Source organism: Balaenoptera physalus (genome assembly GCF_965194825.1).
Source record: "Balaenoptera physalus genome assembly, chromosome: 1".
Taxonomy (NCBI): Eukaryota; Metazoa; Chordata; class Mammalia; order Artiodactyla; family Balaenopteridae; genus Balaenoptera; species Balaenoptera physalus.
In genome coordinates this window covers 86,903,193-86,929,922 of record NC_138882.1, presented here as the reverse complement: position 1 = coordinate 86,929,922, position 26,730 = coordinate 86,903,193, and the positions used below count along the sequence as shown (strand labels likewise).

At 37.1% G+C, this 26,730-nt stretch overlaps 1 protein-coding gene across 4 annotated transcripts in view; it reads left to right on the top strand.

Annotated features, from left to right (window-relative positions):
• The window catches only part of SNX27 (sorting nexin 27), an 85,040-nt gene that overhangs the window by 36,306 nt on the left and 22,004 nt on the right, over nt 1-26,730 (top strand). For all 4 annotated transcript variants that reach the window (XM_082474936.1, XM_082474935.1, XM_082474934.1 and 1 more), the window contains 5 exons: nt 14,205-14,397; nt 16,009-16,073; nt 17,656-17,760; nt 20,712-20,790; nt 24,680-24,843. In XM_082474936.1, coding sequence (XP_082331062.1) covers nt 14,205-14,397; nt 16,009-16,073; nt 17,656-17,760; nt 20,712-20,790; nt 24,680-24,843 — 606 coding nt within the window. The remainder of the gene's footprint in view (nt 1-14,204; nt 14,398-16,008; nt 16,074-17,655; nt 17,761-20,711; nt 20,791-24,679; nt 24,844-26,730) is intronic.

The window sequence follows — 26,730 nt, the reverse complement described above, 5'->3', positions numbered from 1 at the left end:
CTTTTTGTTCTAGTTCCGTAAAATATGCCATTGGTAATTTGATAGGGATTGCATTGAATCTGTAGATTGCTTTGGGTAGTGTAGTGATTTTCTCAATATTGATTCTTCCAATCCAAGAACATGGTATATCTCTCCATCTGTTGGTATCATCTTTAATTTCTTTCATCACTGTCTTATAGTTCTCTGCATACAGGTCTCTTGTCTCCCTAGGTAGGTTTATTCCTAGGTATTTTATTCTTTTTGTTGCAGTGGTAAATGGGAGTGTTTCCTTAATTTCTCTTTCAGATTTTTCATCATTAGTGTATAGGAGTGCAAGAGATTTCTGTGCATTAATTTTGTATCCTGCAACTTTACCAAATTCATTGATTAGCTCTAGTAGTTCTCTGGTGGCATCTTTAGGATTCTCTATGTATAGTATCATGTCATCTGCAAACAATGACAGTTTCACTTCGTTTCCAGTTTGTATTCCTTTTATTTCTTTTTTTCTCTGATTGCTGTGGCTAGGACTTCCAAAACTATGTTGAATAATAGTGGTGAGAGTGGACATCCTTGTCTTGTTCCTGATCTTAGAGGAAATGCTTTCAGTTTTTCACCATTGAAAATGATGTTTGCCGTGTGTTTGTCGTATATGGCCTTTATTATGTTGTGGTAGGTTCCCTCTATGCCCACTTTCTGGAGAGTTTTTATCATAAATGGGAGTTGAATTTGGTCAGAAGCGTTTTCTGCATCTATTGAGATAATCATATGGTTTTTATTCTTAAGTTTGTTAATATGGTGTATCACATTGATTGGTTTGCGTATATTGAAGAATCCTTGCATCCCTGGGATAAATCCCACTTGATCATGGTGTATGATCCTTTTAATGTGTTATTGGATTCTCTTTGCTAGTATTTTGTTGAGGATTTTTGCATGTATATTCATCAGTGGTATTGGTCTGTAATTTTCTTTTTTTGTAGTATCTTTGTCTGGTTTTGGTATCAGGGTGATGGTGGCCTCATAGAATGAGTTTGGGAGTGTTCCTTCCTCTGCAATTTTTTGGAAGAATTTGAGAGGGATGGGTGTTAGCTCTTCTCTAAATGTTTGATAGAATTCACCTGTGAAGCCATCTGGTCCTGGACTTTTGTTTGTTGGAAGATTTTTAATCACAGTTTTAATTTCGTTACTTGTGATTGATCTGTTCATATTTTCTGTTTCTTCCTGATTCAGTCTTGGAAGGTTACACCTTTCTAAGAATTTGTCCATTTCTTCCAGGTTGTCCATTTTATTGGCATAGAGTTGCTTGTAGCAGTCTCTTAGGATGCTTTGTATTTCTGCGGTGTCTGTTGTAACTTCTCTTTTCTCATTTCTAATTTTATTGATTTGAGTCCTCTCCCTCTTTTTCTTGATGAGTCTGGCTAATGGTTTATCAATTTGTTTATCTTCTCATATAACCACCTTTTAATTTTATTGATCTTTGCTATTGTTTTCTTTGTTTCTATTTCATTTTTTTCTGCTCTGATCTTTATGATTTCTTTCCTTCTACTAACTTTGGGTTTTGTTTGTTCTTCTTTCTCTAGTTCCTTTACGTGTAAGGTTAGATTGTTTATTTGAGATTTTTCTTGTTTCATGATGTAGGCTTGTATAGCTATAAACTTCCCTCTGAGAACTGCTGTTGCTGCATCCCATAGGTTTTGGATCGTCGTGTTTTCATTGTCATGTGTCTCTAGGTATTTTTTGATTTCCTCTCTGATTTCTTCAGTGATCTCTTTGTTATTTAGTAACGTATTGTTTAGCCTCCATGTGTTTGTGGTTTTTACTTTTTTTTTCCCTGTAATTCATTTCTAATCTCATAGCGTTGTGGTCAGAAAAGATGCTTGATATGATTTCAGTTTTCTTAAATTTACTGAGGCTTGATTTGTGACCCAAGATGTGATCTATCCTGGAGAATGTTTCGTGCGCACTTGAGAAGAACGTGTAATCTGCTGTTTTTGGATGGAATGTCCTATATATATCAATTAAATCTATCTGGTCTATTGTGTCATTCAAAGCTTCTATTTCCTTATTTATTTTCATTTTGGATGATCTGTCCATTGGTGTAAGTGAGGTGTTAAAGTCCCCCACTATTATTGTGTTACTGTTGATTTCCTCTTTTAGAGCTGTTAGCAGGTGCCTTATGTATTGAGATGCCCCTGTGTTGGGTGCATATATATTTATAATTGTTATATCTTCTTCTTGGATTGATCCCTTGATCATTATGTAGTGTCCATCCTTGTCTCTTGTAACATTCTTTATTTTAAAGTGTATGTTATCTGATATGAGTATTGCTACTCCAGCTTTCTTTTGATTTCCATTTGCATGGAATATCTTTTTCCATCCCCTCACTTTCAGTCTGTATGTGTCCCTAGGTCTGAAGTGGGTCTCTTGTAGACAGCATATATATGGGTCTTGTTTTTGTATCCATTCAGCAAGCCTGTGTCTTTTGGTTGGAGCATTTAATCCATTCACGCTTAAGGTAATTATCGATATGTATGTTGCTGTGACCATTGTCTTAATTTTTTCGGGTTTGTTTTTGTAGGTCCTTTCTTCTCTTGTGTTTCCCACTTAGAGAAGTTCCTTTAGCATTTGTTGTAGAGCTGGTTTGGTGGTGCTGAATTCTCTTAGCTCTTGCTTGTCTGTAAAACTTTTGATTTCTCCATCAAATCTGAATGAGATCCTTGCCGGGTAGAGTAATCTTTGTTGTAGGTTCTTCCCTTTCATCACTTTAAGTATATCATGCCACTCCCTTCTGGCTTGTAGAGTTTCTGCTGAGAAATCAACTGTTAACCTTATGGGAGTTCCCTTGTATGTTATTTGTCGTTCTTCCCTTGCTGCTTTCAATAATTTTTCTTTGTCTTTAATTTTTGCCAGTTTGATTACTATGTGTCTTGGCGTGTTTCTCCTTGGGTGTATCCTGTATGGGACTCTGTGCTTCCTGGACTTGGGTGGCTATTTCCTTTCCCATGTTAGGGAAGTTTTCGATTATAATCCTTCATATATTTTCTCTGGTCCTTTCTCTCTCTCTTCTCCTTCTGGGACGGATGTGGATGTTGTTGCGTTTAATGTTGTCCCAGAGGTCTCTTAGGTTGTCATTTCTTTTCATTCTTTTTTCTTTATTCTGTTCCTCAGCAGTGAATTCCACCATTCTGTTTTCCAGGTCACTTATCCGTTCTTCTGCCTCAGTTATTCTGCTATTGATTCCTTCTAGTGTAGTTTTCATTTCAGTTATTGTATTGTTCATCTCTGTTTGTTTATTCTTTAATTCTTCTAGGTCTTTGTTAAATATTTCTTGCATCGTCTCGATCTTTGCTTCCATTCTTTTTCTGAGGTCCTGGATTATTTTCACTATCATTATTCTGAATTCTTCTTTTGGAAGGTTGCCTATCTCCACTTCATTTAGTTGTTTTTCTGGGGTTTTATCTTGTTCCTTCATCTGGTACATAGCCCTCTGGGTTTTCATCTTGTCTGTCTTTCTGTGAATGTGGTTTCTGTTCCATAGGCTGCAGGATTGTAGTTCTTCTTGCTTCTGCTGTCTGCCCTCTTGTCCACCCTTACGTTTGAAAGATATTTTTACAGGGCATAAAATTCTGGGATGATTTTTCTTTCAGTACTTTAAAAATGTCACACCAAAGAACCAGCTCTTAGTTTCATCAATCTTTTCTATTTTGTTGTTGTCATTGTTGTTATTTAGTCTCTATTTTGTTTATTTCTGCTCTTATCTTTATGATTTCTTTCCTTCTACTAACTTTGGGTTTTGTTTGTTCTTTTTCTAGTAACTTTAGGTGTAAAATTAGTTTGTTTATTTGAGATTTTTCTTGTTTCCTGTGGTAGGCTTGTATCCCTATAAACTTCTCTCTTAGAACTGCTTTTCCTGCATTACATAGATTTTGGATCGTTGTGTTTTCGTTTTCATTTGTCTCCAGGTATTTTTAAATTTCTTTGATTTCTTCAGTGACCCATTGGTTGTTGAGTAGCACATTGTTTAGCCTCCGTGTGTTTGTGTTTTTTGCAGTTTTTTCTTGTAGTTCGTTTCTAGTCTCATAGCATTGTGATCAGAAAAGATGCTTGATATGGTTTCAATTTTAAATTTACTGAGACTTGTTTTGTGACCTAGCATGTGATCTATTCTGGAAAATGTTCCACGTGCACTTGAAAAGAATGAGCAATTTGCTGCTTTTGGATGGAATGTTCTATATAAATCTGTTAGGTCTATCTGGTCTAATGTGTTATATAAGGCTAGTGTTCCATTATTGATCTTCTGTTTGGATCATCTGTCCATTGATGTAAGTGGGGTGTTAAAGTCCCCTACTATCATTGTGTTACTGTCAGTTTTTCCCTCTTTATGTCTATTAATATTTGCTTTATGTATTCAGTGCTCCTATGTTGGGTGCATATATATTTACACTTGTTATATCTTCTTCTTGGACTGATTCATTGATCATTATGTAATGTCCTTCTTTATCTCTTATTACAGACCTTGTTTTAAAGTCTTTTTGGTTTGATATATTTGCTATCCTGGCTTTCTTTACATTTTCATTTGCATGGAGTACCTTTTTCTATTCCCTCACTTTCTGCCTGTGTGTGTCTTTAGATCTGAAGTAAGTCTCTTTTAAGCAGCATATATATGGTTCTTGTTTTTGTATCCATTCAGCAACTGTATGTCTTTTGATTGGAGCATTTAGCCCGTTTACATTTGAAGTAAGTATTGATAGGTTTGTACTTATTGCCATTTTATTAATTGTTTTGTGGTTGTTTTTATGGCTCTTATTGTTCTTTTCTTCTTTTTTTGCTCTCTTTCCATATTTTTAGTGTTATGTTTGGATTCCTTTCTCTTCTTTGTGTGTATATCTTTTAGAGACTTTTTGTTTGTGATTACCGTGAAGTTTATATATAGCAATCTATCTATCTGTCCATCTATTTATATGATTATTTTAAGTTGCTGATCTCTTAATTTCGAATGCATTTTAACGATCCTGCATTTTTCCTCCTCGCCACATTTACTGTTTTTAACATCATATTGTAAATCCTTTTTTGGTGTGTGTATCCCTTAACTGCTTATTGTGATATTGATGATTTCCATACTTTTGTCTTTTAACCTTCCTACTAGCTTTATAAGTGGCTGATCAACTACCTTCACTGTATGTTTGCCTTTACCAACGAGATTTTTCCTTTCATAATTTCTTCTTTCTAGTTGTGGTCTTTTCTGCATAGAGACATCCCTTTAACATTTCTTGTAAAGTTGGTTTCATGGCGCTAAACTCTTTCAGCTTTTGCCTGTGTGTAAAACTTTTGATTTCTCCTTCAAATCTTAATGTTTTGAATAGTTATTCAAATCATTGAATAATTTGCCAGGTAGAGTATTCTTGGTTGTAGATTTTTTCTTTTCATCACTGTAAATATATTGTGCTACTCCCTTCTGGCCTGCAGAGTTTCTGCTGAAAAGTCAACTGATAGCCTTATGGGAATTCCCTTGTGCATAACTAGTTGCTTTTCCCTTGCTGCTTTTAATATTCTCTCTTTATCTTTAATTTTTGCTATTTTAATTACAATGTGTCTTGTTGTGGTCCTCTTTGGGTTGATCTTGTTTGGGACTCTCTGTGCTTCCTGGATCTGGATGTCTGCTTTCTTTCCCAAGTTAGGGAAATTTTTAGCTATTATGTCTTCAAATATGTTCTCTGCACCTTTTTTCTCTCTCTTCTCCTTCTGGGACCCCTGTTATGTGAATGTTATAAGCTTGATGTTGTCCTAGAGGTGTCATAAACTGTCCTCATTTTTTAAAATTATTTGTCCTTTTTTCTGTTCAGCTTGAGTGATTTCCTCCACTCTGTCTTCCAGTTTTCTGATCCATTCCTCTGTATCATCTAATCTCCTGTTGCATCCTTCTAGTTTATTTTTTATTTTAGTTATTGTATTTTTCATCTCTGTTTGGTTCTTTATATTTTCTAACTCTTTGTTAGAAACTTCTAACTTCTCACTGTGTTCGTCCAGTCTTCTCTAAAGTTCTTTGAACATTTTTATGATCATTACCTTAAACTCTATTGCATAAATTGCTGATCTCTATTTCACTTAGTTCTTCTTTGGGGTTTTGTCTTGTTCCTTTGTTTGGAACATATTCCTCTATCGCCTCATTTTGCCTAATTCTGTGTTCTTATTTCTATGTATTTGGTAGGTTGGTATGTTTCCTGGTCGTGGAGAAGTGGCCTTATGTAGGAAATGCCTATGGGTCAGCAGCATACTCCCCTCTGGTCACCAGACCTATATGCTTTAGGGGTGCCATCTATGGGGGCTGCATGGGCCCTTCTGTTGTGTCAGGCTGACTACTGTGGGCTCATTGGATGGTCCCTGATCAGGTTGGTTGCCAGGCCTTGCCTAGTGCAGAAGCTGCCAGCGACTTGTGGGTGGGGCCATGTCCAGGGAAGGTTCTGGGGCTGGTGTCAGCCTGCTGGTGAGTGGGGCCAGTTCCTGACTTGGCTGGCTGTGGGGCCCAGGGTTTCCCAGAGTTGATGTTGGCCCACTGGTAGGTGGGGCTGGATCCCCGGGCAGCTGGCCAATAAATATATGGAGAGGTGATGATCAGCATCATTAGTAATCATGGAAATGTAAATTAGGACCACAGTGAGAAGTCTTTTCATACGCATTCCACTGGCAAAAATTAAGAGGATCTTTTTTTTTTTTAAGTATTTGTTTATTTATTTATTTATGGCTGTGTTGGGTCTTCGTTTCTGTGCGAGGGCTTTCTCTAGTTGTGGCAAGCGGGGGCCAGTCTTCATCGTGGTGCATGGGCCTCTCACCATCGCAGCCTCTCTTGTTGCAGAGCACAGGCTCCAGATGCGCAGGCTCAGTAATTGTGGCTCACGGGCCCAGCTGCTCTGCGGCACGTGGGATCTTCCCAGACCAGGGCTCGAACCCGTGTCCCCTGTATTGGCAGGCAGACTCTCAACCACTGTGCCACCAGGGAAGCCCCAAGAGGATCTTTTTATATTATTACTGAAAGGAGTATAAATTGATGTAACTGCTTTAGCTTACAGTTTGGCATTACCTCCTTAGGTTGAATATTCACATACCTTGTAACTCTGCAGTTCCTCTTGTAGGGTATACCCAGGAGAATCTCTTATATATGTACTACAGGGGACATATGCATAAATGTACATAGCAGCATTGTTCATAATAACCAAAACTAAGAAGTAGTAAAAACCCAGAAACAACCTGAATACCCATCAACAGAACAGATTTTTGAAAAGTGAAACAACGAAGTGTCATATAAAACAGAATAAACCACAAAGATATATAACGTTGTGGATGAGACTAAGTGAAAAAATAAGTCCCAAAAGGTCTCATTCTGCATGATAGCCTTTTCATAAAACTAAAATACCCTTCAAAAATTAAAATAAAAAGTAAAAATATAAGGATTACATATAAATGCAGGAAAAAACTATAAAAACAAGGGAATAATGAAAAAACTATAAAAACAAGGGAATAATGAACCATGGTTGAGCATAATAATTTTGGGAGTTAGAGAAACAGGGAGATAGGGTGAAGGAGGCAGAGACTATATGGTTAGAAATAAGTTTTTGTCAAGGTCTTAGCTTTTAGTTTGCTTTTCACAATGTTAAAAATAACTAAATTGGGACTTCCGTGGTGGTCCAGTGGTTAAGACTCCGCGCTTCCACTGCAGGTGGCACAGGTTCAATCCCTGGTTGGGGAACTAAGATCCCACATGATGTGTGGCATGGCCGAAAAAATAAAAGATAAAAGTAAAATAAAAATAACTAAATTAAATATCCAAACAAAGAGTTTGCCAAAATGAGACTGTGTTATGAACCAAGGATTGTGATTAATCCAGTCTGTACACCTGAGGTCCAAATAAAGAAAATGGATACCATTTATGACCCACATTAGGGAAAACACATACACACACACACACACACTAAACCTAAGTTCTTTAGGATCATTTTGTTTCCTTTTGCTTTTTTTCTTTCCAAGAACAGGCCTAAATACTTAAGTATTTGGGAGGAATCCCTTAGTTAAGGATCTCACACGTTTTAGCCAGAAATCATCTAAGAGTGCTGTATCTCCTTTTGCTATTATAAGCAGCTTATGAATAGCAAATAATTGTCCTTTTGAAGATGAATTTTCAGCTAAAAACAAGATTAAATGGCAAGGTAGCATTGGAAACAATTTGTTGATCATAATGTACATTGAAGATTCATTCAGATCAATAGCATGGACTAGATCAGGGTCTATTTGACATTTGGAAGCAGAACTTGGGTGATGTTGTCATGGCCAAATTGTCATCATTCTTTTTTTCTAATCACTTTTGCATTGTATAAGGAGAGTCTCTTCTGTGTGTTCAGTAGCACAATTCCTGTTGGTTACTAGAGGTTTGAGAAAGTGAGAACATTTTAATATTCAGATCCTACATAGAATGAGATGTTACCATTTAAAAGCCTTAAGAAATCTGTAGGTAGGGATTAAGGAAGCAACAAAGTAAAGATCTCTGATATCCGGAATTTTGGTTTTTGCTATTGAATACAGAGCCCAGGTATTGCTAGAATTGCTTTCCCTTCAGTGGTTTGTGCTATTGTGAGAATTTATCAGTTACTGTCTTCTGGCATTCATTCCATAGAATTAATTCATGAGGATAAAGAGAGAAATCGCATGGCATGGATTTTCAACATTTACATATTGAGAAATTTGGAAATTATTTCAAAGCTGAAGTTTGAAACTTTGACTTGCAGAATCCAGAGAGACAAAATTAGATCACTGATCAGATAAGTTGTACACTTTCCCCACTTGTAATTCATTCCTTTTCCCTTATTGGGGTCTAACTCAGCAAAGAGTATCTCAAGAGGGCTGTAACTTGTTACCCTTGGAAGCTGGCTTTGCGATCTGAACATTCTAACTTTTTTTTTAATAGATCTTTATTGGAGTATAATTGCTTCACAATACTGTGTTAGTTTCTGTTGTACACCAAAGTGAATCAGCCATATGCATACACATGTCCCCATATCCCCTCCCTCTTGAGCCTCCCTCCCACCCTCCCTATCCCACTGCTCTAGGCAAATCACCGAGCTGATCTCCCTGTGCTATGCTGCTGCTTCCCATAACTATTTTACATTCGGTAGTGTATATATGTCGATGCTAATCTCACTTTGCCCCAGCTTCCCCCTCCCACCCTGTGTCCTCTAGTCCATTCTCTATGTCTACATCTTTATTCCTGCCCTGCAACTAGGTTCATCAGTACCATTTTTTTTTTAATTTAGATTCCATATATATGTGTTAGAATACGGTATTTGTTTTTCTCTTTCTGACTTACTTCACTCTGTATGACAGACTCTGGGTCCATCCACCTCACTACAAATAACTCAATTTCATTTATTTTTATGGCTGAGTAATATTCCATTGTATATATGTGCCACATCTTCTTTATCCATTCATCTGTCGATGGACACTTAGGTTGCTTCCATGTCCTGGCTATTGTAAATAATGCTGCAAAGAACACTGTGGTACTTCTCTCTTTCTGAATTACAGTTGTCTCAGGATATATGCCCAGTAGTGGGATTGCTGGGTTGTATGGTAGTTCTATTTTTTTGTTTTTTAAGGAACCTCCATACTGTTTTCCATAGTGGTTGTATCAATTTACATTCCCACCAACAGTGCAGGAGGGTTCCCTTTTCACCACACCCTTTACAGCATTTATTGTTTCTAGATTTTTTGATGATAGCCATTCTGACCGGCGTGAGGTGATACCTCATTGTAGTTTTGATTTGCATTTCTCTAATAATTAGTGATGTTGAGCATCTTTTCATGTGCCTCTTGGCCATCTGTATGAACATTCTAACTTTTGAAGTTTTGTAGGATATGGTCAGTTGGAGAAGACAGTGACCAGTGGTCATTAAATTCAGCGTGCTATCGCAAGCTTGACAAACATCATCTAATTCCATGTATGAGCCAGCCAGTCTGAGGGTTTACATTAAGGTGGAAAGATCCTAGAAGCACTGTTCGCCTGTGTATATCTTTAGTTCCTATTTGATAATCTTCCTTCAAGTCCAGAGAATATATTTTTTGACGGATGTTTTCATTTGTAATGAGACCATGGTCGTTTCTCATGGATCATGGATATTCATGAGTTGATTCAGCAGGGAGTCAGTCATTTTCTTTGCAAATGAGTGTGTCCAAACCAGGGAAATGGATGCTAATGGATCTTGGTTAATTTTAAGGACAAGTGAAGAACAAAGCAGTGTCTGTTGTGATCTCTTTTTGTATGTTTCTCATTTGCTAATAAGCACAGTTAATTTAAAAACAGTTTGTGTTTCCATACGAATTGTAAAGTTTTTTGTTCTAATTCTGTGAAGAATGCCATTGGTAGTTTGACAGGGATTGCATTGAATCTGTAGGTTGCTTTGGGTAGTACAGTCATTTTCACAATATTGATTCTTCCAATCCAAGAACATGGTATATTTCTCCATCTGTTTATGTCATCTTTGATTTCTTTCATCAGTGTTTTAGCCTGAGAAAACCATAATTCAAAAAGAGACATGTACCACAATGTTCATTGCAGCACTATTTACAATAGCCAGGACATGGAAGCAACCTAAATGTCCATTGACAGATGAATGGTTAAAGAAGATGTGACACATATATACAATGGAATATTACTCAGCCATAAAAAGAAACAAAATGGAGTTATTTGTAGTGAGGTGGATGGAGTTAGAGTCTGTCATACAGAATGAAGTATGTCAGAAAGAGAAAAACAAATACAGTATGCTAACACATATATATGGAATTTAAGAAGAAAAAAAAAAAGGTCATGAAGAACCTAGTGGCAAGACGGGAATAAAGACACAGACCTACTAGAGAATGGACTTGAGGATATGGGGAGGGGGAAGGGAAAGATGTGACAAAGAGACAGAGCGGCATGGACATAAATACACTACTAAACGTAAAATAGATAGCTAGTGGGAAGCAACCGCATAGCACAGGGAGATCAGCTCTGTGCTTTGTGACCACCTAGAGGTGTGGGATAGGGAGGGCGGGAGGGAGGGAGATGCAAGAGGGAAGAGATATGAGAACATATGTATATGTATAACTGATTTACTTTGTTATAAAGCAGAAACTAACACACCATTGTAAAGCAATTATACTCCAATAAAGATGTTAAAAAAAAAAAAAGAAGATGTGGCACATATATACAATGGAATATTACTCAGCCTTAAAAAGAAATGAAATTGAGTTATTTTTAGTGAGGTGGATGGACCTAGAGTCTCATACAGAGTGAAGTAAGTCAGAAAGAGAAAAACAAATACTGTATGCTAACACATATATATATGGAATTAAAAAAAAAAAAAGAATGGTACTGATGAACCTAGTGGCAGGGCAGGAATAAAGATATAGACATAGAGAATGGACTAGAGGACACAGGGCGGAGGGGGAAGCTGGGGCGAAGTGAGATTAGCATCGACATATATACACTACCGAATGTAAAATAGTTATGGGAAGCAGCAGCATAGCACAGGGAGATCAGGTTGGTGCTTTGAGATGACCTAGAGGGGTGGGATAGGGAGGATGGGAGGGAGGCTCAAGAGGGAGGGGATATGGGGATATATGTATGCATATGACTGATTCACTTTGTTGTACAACTGAAACTAACACAGTATTGTGAAGCAATTATCCTCCAATAAAGGTCTATTTAAAAAAAAAAACGATTTGGCTCTTGTGGAAGCCATTCCTACCTGCATTAAAGTATTACTGAACTGTCAGGCATCCTATTTATAGTTCTGTTCCCTTTGACTTCACATTTAAGTGGGAAGAGGTGGGTGGTGAGAGGCTATTTGATGTTACTCTTCTCACCTTATAAGAAACTGAAATTTTAGGATTGAAATTGTCACAAAGGCCTCTCAAGTTGTAGGGTTCTTTCTACCCTAGGAAATGTTTTTCTAGACTTGGGATTACTCAAGTCATCATCATTGAGGAAATCCAGTCATAGTCTTTCTGTGTGTTATCAAAGCCCTAGTCTACTCTTCCCTGGAAAAAGACATTGGGGAATACCTAATTCACCAATGCCACTAAGCTAGCTTTACCTCCCTTCCTTCCTTCCTTGTGTGAGGAAGTCAGACTGACTTTTAGCACCAGTAGGGTTGTGGACTTGCTTTTTAAGCAAAGGAATGATGATGTTATTGAGAAATTTGGGAAGTTTAGTTTGAGAAGTAAGTATATAAGACCAGGTTGACTGAATAAGACTTTCTTGAGACTGCCTGCCCTTAAGAGAATGTGTGGTCTTGTCTGAGGGGAAGACTGTTTTCCTTTTAATGCTTTTGTACTTAAGAAGGAATACTTGGTAATATGTGTGATTCATTACAATCAGTTATAAATTTGAGCGATAATTATAAGAAGAAAACTCATTGATCAGGATCATACTCATCCCTGGACACTATTTGACAGTGGTTAGAGGCTTTGCTTTTAAGTAGGGGAGGGATCATAGAAGGAGAGTTGTGAGAGAGGAGTTTTTAAATTATTGTTGCATTTAATTTATACTTCCTAAATCACAGAAGCATGGAAAAGATTCTTCCTGAGATTGAAGGAAGGGCTTTGGTGTATACATTCTCAGTGACTAAGTCTTTATTTATTGATTTATTTATTAAATTGAAGTATCGTTGATTTACAGTATTGTGTTAATTACTGCTGTACAGCAAAGTGATTCAGTTATACATAAATATACATTTTTTTATATTCTTTTTCATTATGGTTTATCATAGGATATTGAATATAGTTCTCTGTGCTGTACAGTAGGACCTTGTTGTTTATCCATTCTGTGTATAAAAGCTTACATCTGCTAACCCCCACCTCCCACTCTATCCCTCCCCCAACCCCCTCCCCCTTGGCAACTACCAGTCTGTTCTCTATGCTCAGTAACTAAGTCTTGATTACATGAGTAGATGACCTATTTTGTGCACATTTAAATTTTTGAATGATTTTTGCTAAGCCAGTAAATGTGATTTGGGGCTAATTTTCCCATCTCTGCATAATTTGATATGTTCTGAGAATACAAAATAACTTAGATTATTTGATGGTTTTGGATTATGCATCCCACCACTTTCCTTTATGAGGACACATATTTAAGAATTACACATACATACATTCATTTTTTCATCAAATATTTACTGAGTGCCTACTGTGTGCCAGGCCCTGTTCTAGAAGCTTGGCATGCATCTGTGAACAGTAGACAGAAATCTCTACCTATTTTTGTTTTTTATTTTTTAAATATTTATTTATTTATTTAGACTGTGCTGGGTCTTAGTTGTGGCATGTGGGATCTTTAAGTTGTGGCATGCGGGATCTTTTAGTTGCGGCATGCGGGCTCATAGTTGCGGCAGGTGGGCTTCTTAGTTGTGGCATGTGGACTCTTAGTCGCGGCATGCGAACTCTTAGTTGTGGCATGCGTGCAGGATCTAGTTCCCCGACCAGGGATTGAATCCAGGGCCCCTGCTTTGGGAGCTCGGAGTCTTACCCACTGGACCACCAGGGAAGTCCCTCTACCTATTTCTTTATGAGGATTATTAACTGTTTATATGAGGAGGTCCTTAGAGTACATTTATTCGTCAACTTTTTGTAAACCCTGTTTTAATGATGGAAGGGAGAAGAACAAAACTAGGGATATCTGACTTCAGGAAAGGAGCTTTTGCAAAAATGATATATTTGGTAACAAAAATGTCACTGTTGCTTACATCATTTTTAGATCTTTTCTTTGAAAGCGTGGTTCATACACAAATATCAGTCACATTGCTTTATAATCAATTCTAACTTTTTACATCTCTCTCCAAATTTGCTTGCTTGTTCATTCACTATACTTACCACATTGGCTTTGAATGATTTTTAACTTTCTGAAAATAAAATCTACCCTTAAAAGCTGATAATTGCCTCTGAAGATATTTAAAACAGTGTGTTGGAGGTAATTGTAATAGCAAAAATAAGATCATGGGCCCCCTGAAGGCAGTAGCCCTCTTTTGTACATATAATTTCTGGCATGTTTATTAAAAGTAAATCTTGTTTTACAGTGACCTTGAACATATATTCTCTGTTAAGTGTGTAGCAGAATATACCTAACCAGTATCAATCTAAGCCTGACTGTAGGTGATTCTGTGATTTAGTTTGTAGTAAGTAGGCTTTTTTTTGTTCTTCACCCTCACCAGGTATACAATGTTTACATGGCAGGGAGGCAGTTGTGTTCTAAGCGGTACCGGGAGTTTGCCATCCTACACCAGAACCTGAAGAGAGAGTTTGCCAACTTTACATTTCCCCGACTTCCAGGGAAGTGGCCATTCTCTTTATCAGAACAGCAATTAGATGCCCGACGTCGGGGGTTGGAAGAATATCTAGAAAAAGGTAAGCCAGCCTATTAAACTCTACTATCTTGAGTAAACATAGGGTCTAGGTATATACTGCAGCTCCTAAACTGCATAGCTAAGTTTCCTGAAACTCAACAGTGAAAGTAAATCAGGTTTTTGACTTGGGTGTTGAATGATCTGAGCTTTGAAGCCAAGAGTGAAATGTTCAGTACAGCAATTAATAGCCTATTTTATTGACTCGCCAAACACTTAACAACAACAGAAAAATGCATAATTATTTTTTTGATGCATTAAGGACCTTTATTTATAGGGTTATATTATTTGCACACAGCAAACATATACAGACTCAACAACATGCTAAATTGATTTGGGAACTAGATGGGCAGTATTTAAGACATTTTTATGAAAGTGATTCTTGGTTCACTGGCATGTCCTACTTGAAAATTCCTTATTCCTCTTACACGTGTCCATGGATAGGTTTGATGAGTTGTAGGTAAGCTAACATCCCCTTGTTCTAAGTAGGTTATAGGTAGAAATATTAAAACTTACTTGTTATCTCAGGACCTCCAAACAATACATTAGGAGTCTTTGGATGTGGATGCTGAAACATTGTCTAGAAAGGCAGGGAGAAATGACACAGATCTCCTGAATAAGATGGTTCAGTTTGTGGCTCAGAGAAGAGACCTTGTTTTGCTACATTATAGAGTTACATAATTTGCTAGGCATGCAATAGGCTTTTCTTTAAAATACTAATTTAACAGAATAATGGTCTTATGTGGTATTTAATAATTCTGTGTCCTTGTAGAAGAACTAATTGACCTAGTTGAATTTTTTTAAAACTTTGGTAGAGAGCTTTATCCCTGAAGAAAAACCATTTCCCCCATAGAAGGTAGTTAAACTTCATCTATTTTTAGCTTTTCTCTAACAATGGCCTCCTAACACAGCCTTTGGGAAATGAGAAAGAGTACAATTTTTTTTTTTAATAAAATGAAGTAAAATCAGCAGTGTAATTTATTATCCTCATGAGAATGTTAGGAAATTAACTCTCTTAGATTTAGATGATTACCTACCTACCTGCCTGTTTTCCTTTCCTTCCTTCTCCCTTTCTCTCTCTGTCTTTTTTTTAGTTGTAGTTGTTTTGAAGTTAAAGTTAGTGAGGTGAGAAGATGAGAAGATGTGCTCAGCTTAATACTTGATTACCTACCCAATTTTTTCCAAAGTGGCTTTAAATGCTTATGATTCTCTTACTGGCCTGCTCCTGGGCCAAATAGATATTTTTCTTTGTATTTTAATTTTGTGTTTATTCCTAATTGACCTTACCCTTGCTCTATTATTGTCTAGCTTATTAATAGTTAACACAAGACAGCAAAGTTAGATTTACTGAACTTTTATTTCTCTTTTACAGGTAACTTCCTTTGTCTATGTTTAATATTTTTAGTAAGCTACATCTTTGTACATCCTGTTATTCCTCTGTTCTGGTTCCTATTTATATAAATGTTTGTTGTGCCGTAAAATATCATGTGTTAGGGATGGCATACTACCTCAGCACTGCCTGCTAATGATGATTTATACTTAAACCTTGATATGTTTTGACTTTATATTCTTGATTTTAGGGCCTCATGCCAGATTCTGTCTTTGTTTTCTGTAGTGTGCTCAATACGAGTCATTGGTGAGAGTGACATCATGCAAGAATTCCTATCAGAATCAGATGAGGTAGGTGAACACCCACTGTAGTGACTATTTACCTCTTGGCTCCTTGTGGGGGAAAATAAAGATATCGATGATGGATTGAATTGCCATAAATTCTCTAAATGACTGTTTTTTCGACTTCCTTTTGTTATGTGTCCTGCTTATCCTTCAAGACCTAGTGCTAGGTCCACCTTCTCTTTGAAGCCTTCCCTGATATTCAAGTCACTGATTTTTCATTCCACCAAGAACTTCTGCAGTCAGTACACTTAATTATCACCTTGTTGCTATCTCAGTCTCTAATTTTTTATACATACAGTCAGATGATCACTTTATAATTTTACTTTACTAGATCATGAGCTACCTGTAGGTAAGAGCTAAATCTTTTTTTTTTTTCAGCTTTTTGAGTATAGTTGTCAAACAGGAATTGTATATATTAAGGTGTACAACTTGATGTTTTGATATCTGTATACATTGTGAAATGATCACCATAATCAAGTTAATTAACCTATCCATCACCTCATTACCATTTCCTCCTCCCTTTTCTCTTCTTTCCTTCCTTCCTTTCTTCACTTAAGATCTACCCCCTTAGCAAATTTCAAATATGGAATATAGTATTGTTAACTATGATCACCACGCTGTACATTAGATCTTCAGAACAAGAGCTAAATCTTGATCATCTTTATATTCCCAGTGCCTTACCACAATGTCAAGCATTTTGTAGGTGCTTAATAAATATTAATTGAATAGAAGAATGACTATGTAATGCTGCCATATTAACTAGTGTGTCATCCACTAATTATTTTATATGTATATGTTTTATTTCCCCAACTAGATTATAAGTTTCTTGCAGACAAGGGCTTTTATAACAAAGTAATGCTTACGATGGCTTTAGGCAATGAATAGTAGTTTTTTTAAAGTGGTAAATGACGATGGACTTGTTTCTAAATAGTTGTTTCTCTGTAATAAAAATTACAAGGTCACAAATTTGTTAGAGGAATGTGTTAATTTTCAAAAGCAGTAGGAGAGAAGGACTTCTTTTGAATTAAGGAGGATAAGAATTGTTTACTCTTTGCTAGAAGAAAATTGGACATCAGACTAACTCAGATTCCTGAGTTTCATCAATTTTTCCTTTCAAAGGTGTCATGATTATTTCAGGGTTCAGAATGGAACTTAGGATACTTCTTGAGCTAATCTAGCATGCCTAACCATTTAAAACCAGAGAATAGTTGTTGAAACTACTGCTTTTGGTTGTTTTCTTTTCTCATTTGTGAGTTCTGAATGTTTGAAAGTAAGCCAGAAATCTTATCTGTGTTTGACCTAGACTGATTCACACAAGTTTTCTGTTTTGAGATATGAACACGTTGGGTTCAACATATTTCTTTCCTCCCTGTTCATCTTAAAGGTTAACTTCTGCTGCAGCCTAAAGTCAGCTTTATGACTTGCAATGTATTGACTTATGTCTTTTTTCCCCTTTTCATTGGAACTCACTTTCTTTCTATCACAAGTTTAGGTTGTTTAGCTGGCATGTTGCAAGGAGAATGAGGATGTACTGGGTCATAAATTCGTTTTTTTTTTTAAATTAATTCTTTTTCTGCCTTTTCCCCAGAACTACAATGGTGTGTCTGACGTAGAGCTGAGAGTAGCATTACCAGATGGAACAACAGTTACAGTCAGGGTTAAAAAGAACAGTACTACAGACCAAGTATATCAGGTAAATTAAACTTGAACAAGTAGGCTTGACATTGGTTGGTTTAAAACTAAGAAAGATAGATTAAATGAGTTAATACATATAAGGAGCTTGGAGTATCTGGCATGTAATAAATTTATTAAATGTTAGCTGCTGCTGTTGATGTTATGATTATTAACGTGGAAGTACTTTGTCCTCCTTGAAAGAAAGATGCAATAAATATCCCAGGTTGTAATGGTTGTGATTAGCACCCCATGTTTTTAATTGTAAAAGACTTTCTAATGTATGTGAAAATAGAATAGTACAGTGAAGCTCCATGTACTCATCATTCATATTTAATAATCCTCAAGATTTTGCCACATTTGTGTTATATATCCTTTTTTCCTTTTCCTTTGTTTAAATATTTTAAAGCAAATTCCATGTTTTTCGACCTGTGTATATTTCAGTATACATCTCTAAAAAATATGGATGTTCCTCTTACATAATCACAAAGCCATTATCAAACCTAAAAAATTAACTACTTCCATGGTATTAACTAATAATAAATCCATAGTCAAGTTTTCCCAATTGTCTAAAAATGAATTTTAACAGTTGGTTTGTTATAATCTGGATCTAAACAAGGTCCTTATGTCCTTAAAAAACATTTGGTTTTTATGTTTCTTTTAATATAGGGCAGTCTCTCTTCCCTTCCCTTCCCCAACTTTTTTCCCCTATGTTATTGTTTTATTGCAGAAATTGGGTCTGTGTCCTGTGAAATGTCCCACATTCTGAATTTATTTGTTTGCTTCTTTTGTCTATTTGTGTCATTTAATATGTCTTTCTGTCTACTTATATTTTCTATAAATGGAATTTTTCTCTAGAGGCTTGATTAGATTCAGGTTCAGTTTTTTGATGAGAATACTTCATAATCGGTGCTATATACTTCATATTGCTTCTCAACGGGAGGAACACAATATCTGGTTATCCACTTTTAGTGATTAATCAGTAGGTTTACGTGGTAATAACCTGATGTCTCCATTGTTAAGTTCTTCACTGATCTTTTATCCAATAAGTGTATCACTGATGATTACTGTCTTAACCAGTGATTTCATTAAGGGTTGCAAAATGCTGATTTTCCAATTTTCTCATTTCTTCACATTTATTAACTAGAATTCTTCTGTAAAGAACTTTCCCTTATCAACTAAGGCTATTTAGTATCCTGAAATACAGTTTATAGGAAAAGGGAGATAAATATTTAATTCTTCCCTTTTATTGCCAATTTTTGGCATAAAGGATCAGTGCCCTAGCTGATTCCAGTGATGTCCAATGAGATAATTATTTTTTTAGTATCATGTGGGTTTTTAGATACTCAGTGTGATTAATCAAGAACATATATTCTTTTTGGTTCTCACATTGTTCTGTCTTTGGTCAGTGGAAGCTCCTTCACGTCTGCTCCTGTATTTTTTTGGTGCAACCCATTTGTTTATGATAGCATCCTTGCTTTTTGGTACAACAAGATGCTCTGGGCTCATCTTTGTATATTTCCTACACTAGATCTTCAATCAGTCATTTCCCCAAGGAGTCTTTCCTTTCAGTGAGGAATGGTATTTAAAGATCATGATCCAGGTGCTGGGTGTAATTGTTTCTTTTAGGCCTTTTCATTGGTCTTTAATCCTGATTTGATCAAGATTTTCAGGGAGACTAGTGGGTTTCTGGATATTAGTACTTATTTCTCCTTTGTGGCAAACAAAAAATTTACCCCCCAAATATTTACTGTATACCATGGCAAAAGGATATGTACCGGATCTGAGGTATTTCAGAAATTATAAAATGGTGGATTGATTGCAAGGAAAACATTAATTTTGTATAGCTTATTGATGTTTTGTTTCATTTTCAATACTTCTCTAGCAAGGCCTAATTTTTTTTTTTCACTTCTCTCCTCACCCTGTTACAGAGACTTCTAGCTATAAGCCATTTTCCAAACCTTGAGAAGATTTCAGTTTCTATCTAGTGCAGTATAGAATGGTAGCTTAGAACACTTACAGTCTCCAGTTTCTGCCTCACATCAGGGATGAACCTAGGTCTGATATGTGAGTAGATACGGGAAGAAGGATATAATCATATTTGGTTTACTGAGACACTAATACTCAATAATTTTCTCTTGTTTAATTAACACCTTATTTATACATTTTGGGATTGATCTTGAAAAGGAATTTTGGTACTACTAGTTTGTGTTTTTTGCTTTGTGTTTTCTTGTTGTTATTTGTATGTAATTTCAATTCTCCTTTATTTGCATGTGGAGTCTTTCAATTTCTTTTTATTTATCATGTTGGGACCTTAGTTCCTAGAGAGAAGGACTGATACTTGTTTAAAATGTCTCTGTTGTCCCAACATTTTGCTATTTTCACGTGGATAAGGATGATGATAATTCTTAGGATATGGAGGTCCCCAGCATGAGACATGTATCATCTGAAAAGTAAACAAGAATAATTTGTGAAGTATGAGCAAAATTGATAAACAATGTTTTAAGCTCAAGAACCAAAGATATAGATCTTGTATGTTAACAGCCTATATTAAATGTAGGCTGAATGTGTGAGACTAGATATTTAAGAATTTATTTTCTTCTTAAAATCTGTCCTTATGTAGCACATTTTTTGTAAGTGCTATTCAAAAAGATCATCATGATATAAGTCCTATTTCAGAGAGCAAAGCTGATATTTAAGGAGAGACTGTTATCAGCTTTAATTGGAGGGGAGAAACTCATATTTAGAGATCATAGCTGTTTGGATCAAATACAGGTATTTTTCTCTTTTATTTCATGCATATGTATGCATACATACAAAAAAGAGTAGCTATGGACCATGAATTTAGTTTATATGAAACCAAGATGGCAAAACCCTTCTCTTCTCCCCACTCCTCATGCATATACCTGTCTTTTCCCACAGCACTGTCTGATTTTGTTTTCCTGAAACTAATCTATCCTGTTTACACTTTAGGCTATTGCAGCAAAGGTTGGCATGGACAGTACAACAGTGAATTACTTTGCCTTATTTGAAGTGATCAATCATTTCTTTGGTAAGTGCCAGTGACTAATATTAAGTTTTGTTTGAGGATATTTTATCCTAATACTAAGAAACTGAAGCTCCCAAAAGCTGTCAGATTGAAACTGTTTGCCTGGAGAAGAAGATCTTGAAGACAAGGGGCAATCCCACTAATTGGGACTGTTTCTAACAAGCAGAGAGGACAAATCCCATTAAGCATAATCCCACTAAGTCTAGATACCTGATCACCCCTTTTTCCTCTTTTGTCAGTATCAGTTACTTACACCCAGCACTGAAGCAGATACTTTCATGAGATTTTTAAAAATCAGAGTTCAAAATTAATATATTCCAATGAAACAGCCTTAAAAAGGGGATTTTCTACTTAGCCACAGCTTGTTTTAGTGTACTTTATGGTTTTTGTAGATTTTTAAGAATAGCTTTTTGTTTTCAGGAGTTAGAAAGAAATATGTTGATTAAAAGCCTTTGCTTTTTTAAAAAAATTTTATTTATTTATTTATTTTTGGCTGCATTGGGTCTTCGTTGCTGCACGTGGGCTTTCTCTAGTTGCGGCGAGTGGGGGCTACTCTTCGTTGCAGTTCATGGGCTTCTCATTGCAGTGGCTTCTTTTGTTGCGGAGCATGGGCTCTAGGCACACAGGCTTCAGTAGTTGTGGCTCGCGGGCTCCAGAGCGCAGGCTCAGTAGTTGTGGTGCAGGGGCTTAGTTGCTCTGCAGCATGTGGGATCTTTCTGGACCAGGGATCGAACTCGTGTCCCCTGCATTGGCAGGCGGATTCTTAACCACTGCGCCACCAGGGAAGTCCCAAGCCTTTGCTTTAATGCATGTACTGGTTGGCCAAAAAGTTCCTTTGGTTTTTAAGTAAAAATAAAACACACATTTTTCATTTTCACCAAGAACTTTATTGAACAACATATTCACCGTTTTGTTCCACTACCTTATGCCATTTTTTAAAATTCTTTGCTCCAGTAGAGTTTATATTCTTTTTTTTTTTAAATTTATTATTTATTTGGCTGCGTCGGGTCTTAGTTGAGCACGCAGGATCTTCATTGTGGTATGCGGGATCTTTTGCTGTGGCACGTGGGCTTCCCTCTAGTTGTGGGGCTTGGTCTCCAGAGCGCGCAGGTTCAGTAGTTGTGGCACATGGGCTTAGTTGCCCTACGGCATGTGGGATCTTAGTTCCCCGACCAGGGATCGAATCCGCGTCCCCTGCATTGGAAGGTCAATTCGTAACTACTGGACCACCAGGGGAAGTCCCACCTTCTGCTATTTTTCAGGCAACTTCATAATTCCATCTTCCCAAAACTTTTTATCTTTTTGAGCAAAGAACTGTTCCAGGTGCCTTTTACAGGCTTCCAGTGAATTGAAATTTTTTCCATTAAGAGAATTTTGTAAAGACCAAAATAAATGGAAATCCGAAGGTGCAATGTCTGATGAATACGGCAGATGAATCACAACTCCCCAGCCAAGCTGTAACAGTTTTGCCTGGTCATCAAAGAAACATGTGGTCTTGCATTATCCTGATGGAAGATTATGCGTTTTCTGTTGACTAATTCTGGTCGCTTTTCGTCGAGTGCTGCTTTTAGTTGGTCTAATTGGGAGCAGTACTTGTTGGAATTAATTGTTTCGTTTTCTGGAAGGAGCTCATGTTAGAGGACTCCCTTCCAATCCCACCTTATACACAACATTACCTTCTTTGGATGAAGACCAGCCTTTGGTGCGGCTGGTGGTGGTTCATTTCGCTTGCCCCACGATCTCTTCTGTTCCACATTATTGTACAGTATCCACTTTTCATCACCTACTACAATTTGTTTTAAAAACGGAACGTTTTTGTTATGTTTAAGTAGAGGATCGCATGTGGAAGTACAGTCAAGAAGGTTTCTTTCGCTTAACTTATGTGGAACCCAAACATCAAAGCGATTAACATAACCAGGCTGGTGCAAATAATTTTCAACACTTGATTTGGATATTTTGAGTATGTCAGCTATCTCCCACATGGTATAACATTGACGGTTTTCAGTTGACGTCTCTATTTGATTTCTATCAACTTCAACTCGTCTACCCGACCATGGAACATCATAGAGCGAGAAATCTCCAGCACGAAAGAAAGTGGTTTGCAAACCACTTTTTTTTTTTTTTAATTTATTGATTGATTGATTGCTTTCTTTGGCTGTGTTGGTACTTCCTTGCTGTGCGGGGCCTTTCTCTAGTTGTGGCGAGCAGGGGCTACTCTTCGTTGCAGTGCGCAGGCTTCTCATTGCGGTGGCTTCTCGTTGCAGAGCACGAGCTCTAGGCGGGCGGGCTCAGTACTTGTGGCTCTCGGGCTCTAGAGTGCAGGCTCAGTAGTTGTGGTGCATGGGCTCAGTTACTCCGTGGTATGTGGGATCTTCCTGGACCAGGGCTCGAACCCGTGTTCCCTGCATTGGCAGGCGGATTCTTAACCACCGCTCTACCAGAGAAGTCCAGCAAACCACTTTTGACACGTTTGATCAGTCACAGCACCTTCTCCATACATTGCACAAGTCTTTTTTTGCGTTTCAGTTGCGTTTTTACCTTTCTTGAAATAATAAAGCATAATATGCCGAAATTGTTGCTTTTTTCTTTCATCTTCAATATTAAAATGGCTACACAAAAATTCACCCAATTTTGATAAGTTTTTTTAAATGCATGCTGATATGATAGCTGTCACAATACAATCTGTTTCGAATGAAGTTAAAGACAACTAAGCGCTACTGGAGCCATTTTATGGAAAAGACCGAACGAACTTTTTGGCCAACCCAGTGTTTAAGTTTGCATAAACAGATATCCTCTTCCTAGGAAGTTTTATTGCACGGTGACAGAGATTTTCTCTTATTTATTCTTTTATAAAAGCTAGGGATGGTTGCACTGAGACCACAAAGGGGAGGAAGTTGGAAGGCTTGCTTTAAATGACAAACTTCCTACGGTTTATGGGTCTTTTCCACATCATATATGTACAGGGCTAAGGCCAGAAACAACAGATAATATTGACTGATCAGAACTTCCTCATCCCGGAAAGGGAGAGAGTTTGGTAGATTTGAGTCGCCTTGCCATCCCAGGTCAAGGTAGAACAACTCTGATTCCCGCTAAAGCAGCTATCTCCCAATTGTTTATTTTCTTCCCAACTCTCTACAGTCTAACTAGGCAGATATAAATATTACAAAGGATTGCTAAGGACCCAGGACACTTGGATTCTAATCTTACCTTCTTCTCTAAGCTTTAGTTAACAAAAAATGGGAAATATTAAATCTGTCTTTTGCTCTGTTATAAAGCCAAGTAAACATCAAGAGACGAAAACTCTACCTTTTTAAAGAAAAACAATATAGAAATTAAAAGTGGTAGTGTTTTATCCTGCTTGAGCATTGTTAGGAAGAGGAAGTAAGGCTACCCAGAAGTCACTTTTCACTTTGGTGAATGTCTTAGACTTGTGGGGGGATGTGGAGAGCCTTTCAGCTCCTAATAATAAAAGCTGTTCATTGAGAACTGCCACATGAGAGACTCTGAATGCACCATAGCTGGGTAAGAGGGGAGGCTTGCTTTAAAGATGTTCAGTGGACATTGCTGTAACTTAACTCAATTATGGATCAGATATTTTAACTGACTTTGGAGTAGGTGCTGTCTGCAAAGTCAGCATGTTAACTGAAAGGTGTTTCATTCAGGTGATAGATTTCAGTTAGCTTGAGGCTCAGTTGGCCAGTCATATTAGAAGGCGTAGATTTGGTTAGACAAATTGATATTTTGTGGTCCCAAGGCAGAGCTCCTGGATGGAACTAAGCTGATGTGCTGGTTAATGATAACCTCCATTCTTGTCTGCTTTACACAGTTCATACTAGGGAGATGCCTTGTATATCTTCTCACTCTAGCTTTCTTTGCTTTGTCTTCTCTTTAGTACGTAAGCTGGCACCTAATGAATTTCCTCATAAACTCTACGTCCAGAATTACACATCAGCTGTGCCAGGCACCTGCCTGACCATTCGAAAGTGGCTTTTTACGACAGAAGAAGAAATCCTCTTAAATGACAATGACCTTGCTGTTACCTACTTCTTTCATCAGGTGGGTGAATTGATCTCCCTGGAAAGGCCTGATTTCTTTTTCTGTTCATATGTAGTGGTCATTTGCCAATCCAGTGTGAATCCTTGAGAAAGCTGTTTTACCTCCTGGATCTTAGTTAAATTTGTAAAATGTTCTATCCCATTTTGACAAAAGATAAGTTTAAGAAGTGGGGGGACTTCCCATGTGGTGCAGTGGTTAAGACTCCACCTGCCAGTGCGGGGGACACGGGTCCGAGCCCTGGTCCAGGAAGATCCCACATGCTGTGGAGCAGCTAAGCCTGTGCGCCACAACTACTGAGCCTGCACTCTAGAGCCCACAAGCCACAACTACTGAACCTGCATGCCACAACTACTGAAGTCCACACGCCTAGAGCCTGTGCTCCGCAACAAGAGAAGCCATCGTGATGAGAAGCCCTCACACCACAATGAAGAGTAGCCCCCACTCACTGCAACTAGAGAAAGCCCGTGCACAGCAATGAAGAACCAACACAGCCATAAATAAATAAATAAAGCCATTAAAAAAAAAAAAGTTTAAGAAGGGGATATCCTGGAGTTCAAAATGTATTTTTTATTATATTTTAAAACAATAACAAATGAACATTATGGGGCTATGTTCTTTTTCAAAAAATGTTTCATCAAAATTATACATACATAGAGCTTAAAGTATCAAATGGTTCTACACAGGTTATTATGAAAAATATTAGTTATTCCCACTTCTTTTCCTCTCATAGGCAACCACTTTCACCTCTTTTAGCTTGTTTTTTGTTGTTTGTTTTATTTCATCTTTTTAAAAAATTTTATTGAAGTATAGTTTATTTACAATGTTGTGTTAGTTTCTGGTGTAGAGCAGAGTGATTCAGTTATACATATATATTCTTTTTCATAGTCTTTTCCATTACGGTTTATTACAAGATATTGAATATAGTTCCCTGTGCTACATAGTAGGTCCTTGTTGATTATCTATTTTATATATAGTAGTGTGTATCTGCTAATCCTAAACTCTTAATTTATCCCTCCCCCAGCCCGTTTCCCCTTTGGTAACCATGAAGTTTGTTTTTTATGTCTGTGAGTCTGTTTCTGTTTTGTAAAGAAGTTCATTTGTGTTATATTTTAGATTCCACATATAAATGATATCATATGATATTTGTCTTTCTCTGACTTCACTTAGTATGATAATCTCTAGCTCCATCCATGTTGCTGCAAGTGGCATTGTTTCATTCTTTTTTATGGTTGAGTAATATTCCATTATATATACGTGGGTGTGTGTGTGCATGTGAGTGTGTGAATACACACACACATACCACATCTTCTTTATCCATTCATCTGTCCACGGACATTTAGGTTGCTTCCATGACTTGGCTATTGTAAGTAGTGCTGCTATGAACATTGGGGTGCATGTATCTTTTCAAATTAGAGTTTTCTGCAGTTGTATGCCCGAGAGTGGGATTGCTGGGTCATATGGTAATTCTATTTTTAGTTTTCTGAGGAACCTGCATACTGTTTTCCATAGTGGCTACCCCAACTTACATTCCCACAAACAGGTATAGGAGGGTTCCCTTTTCTCCACACCCTCTCCAGCATTTGTTATTTGTAGATTTTTTTAACAATGGCCATTCTGATTGGTGTTAAGTGGTATCTTATTGAGTTTTGATTTGCATTTCTTTAATAATTAGCGATGTTGAGCATCTTTCCATTTGCCTATTGGCCATCTGTATGTCTTCTTTGGAGAAATGGCTGTTTAGGTCTTCTGCCCATTTTTTGATTGGGTCGTTTATTTTTTTGTTATTGAGTTGTATGAGCTGTTTGTATATTTTGGAAATTAAGCCCTTGTCAGTAGCATGGTTTGCAGATATTTTCTCCGAGTATGTAGGTTGTCTTTTTGTTTTGT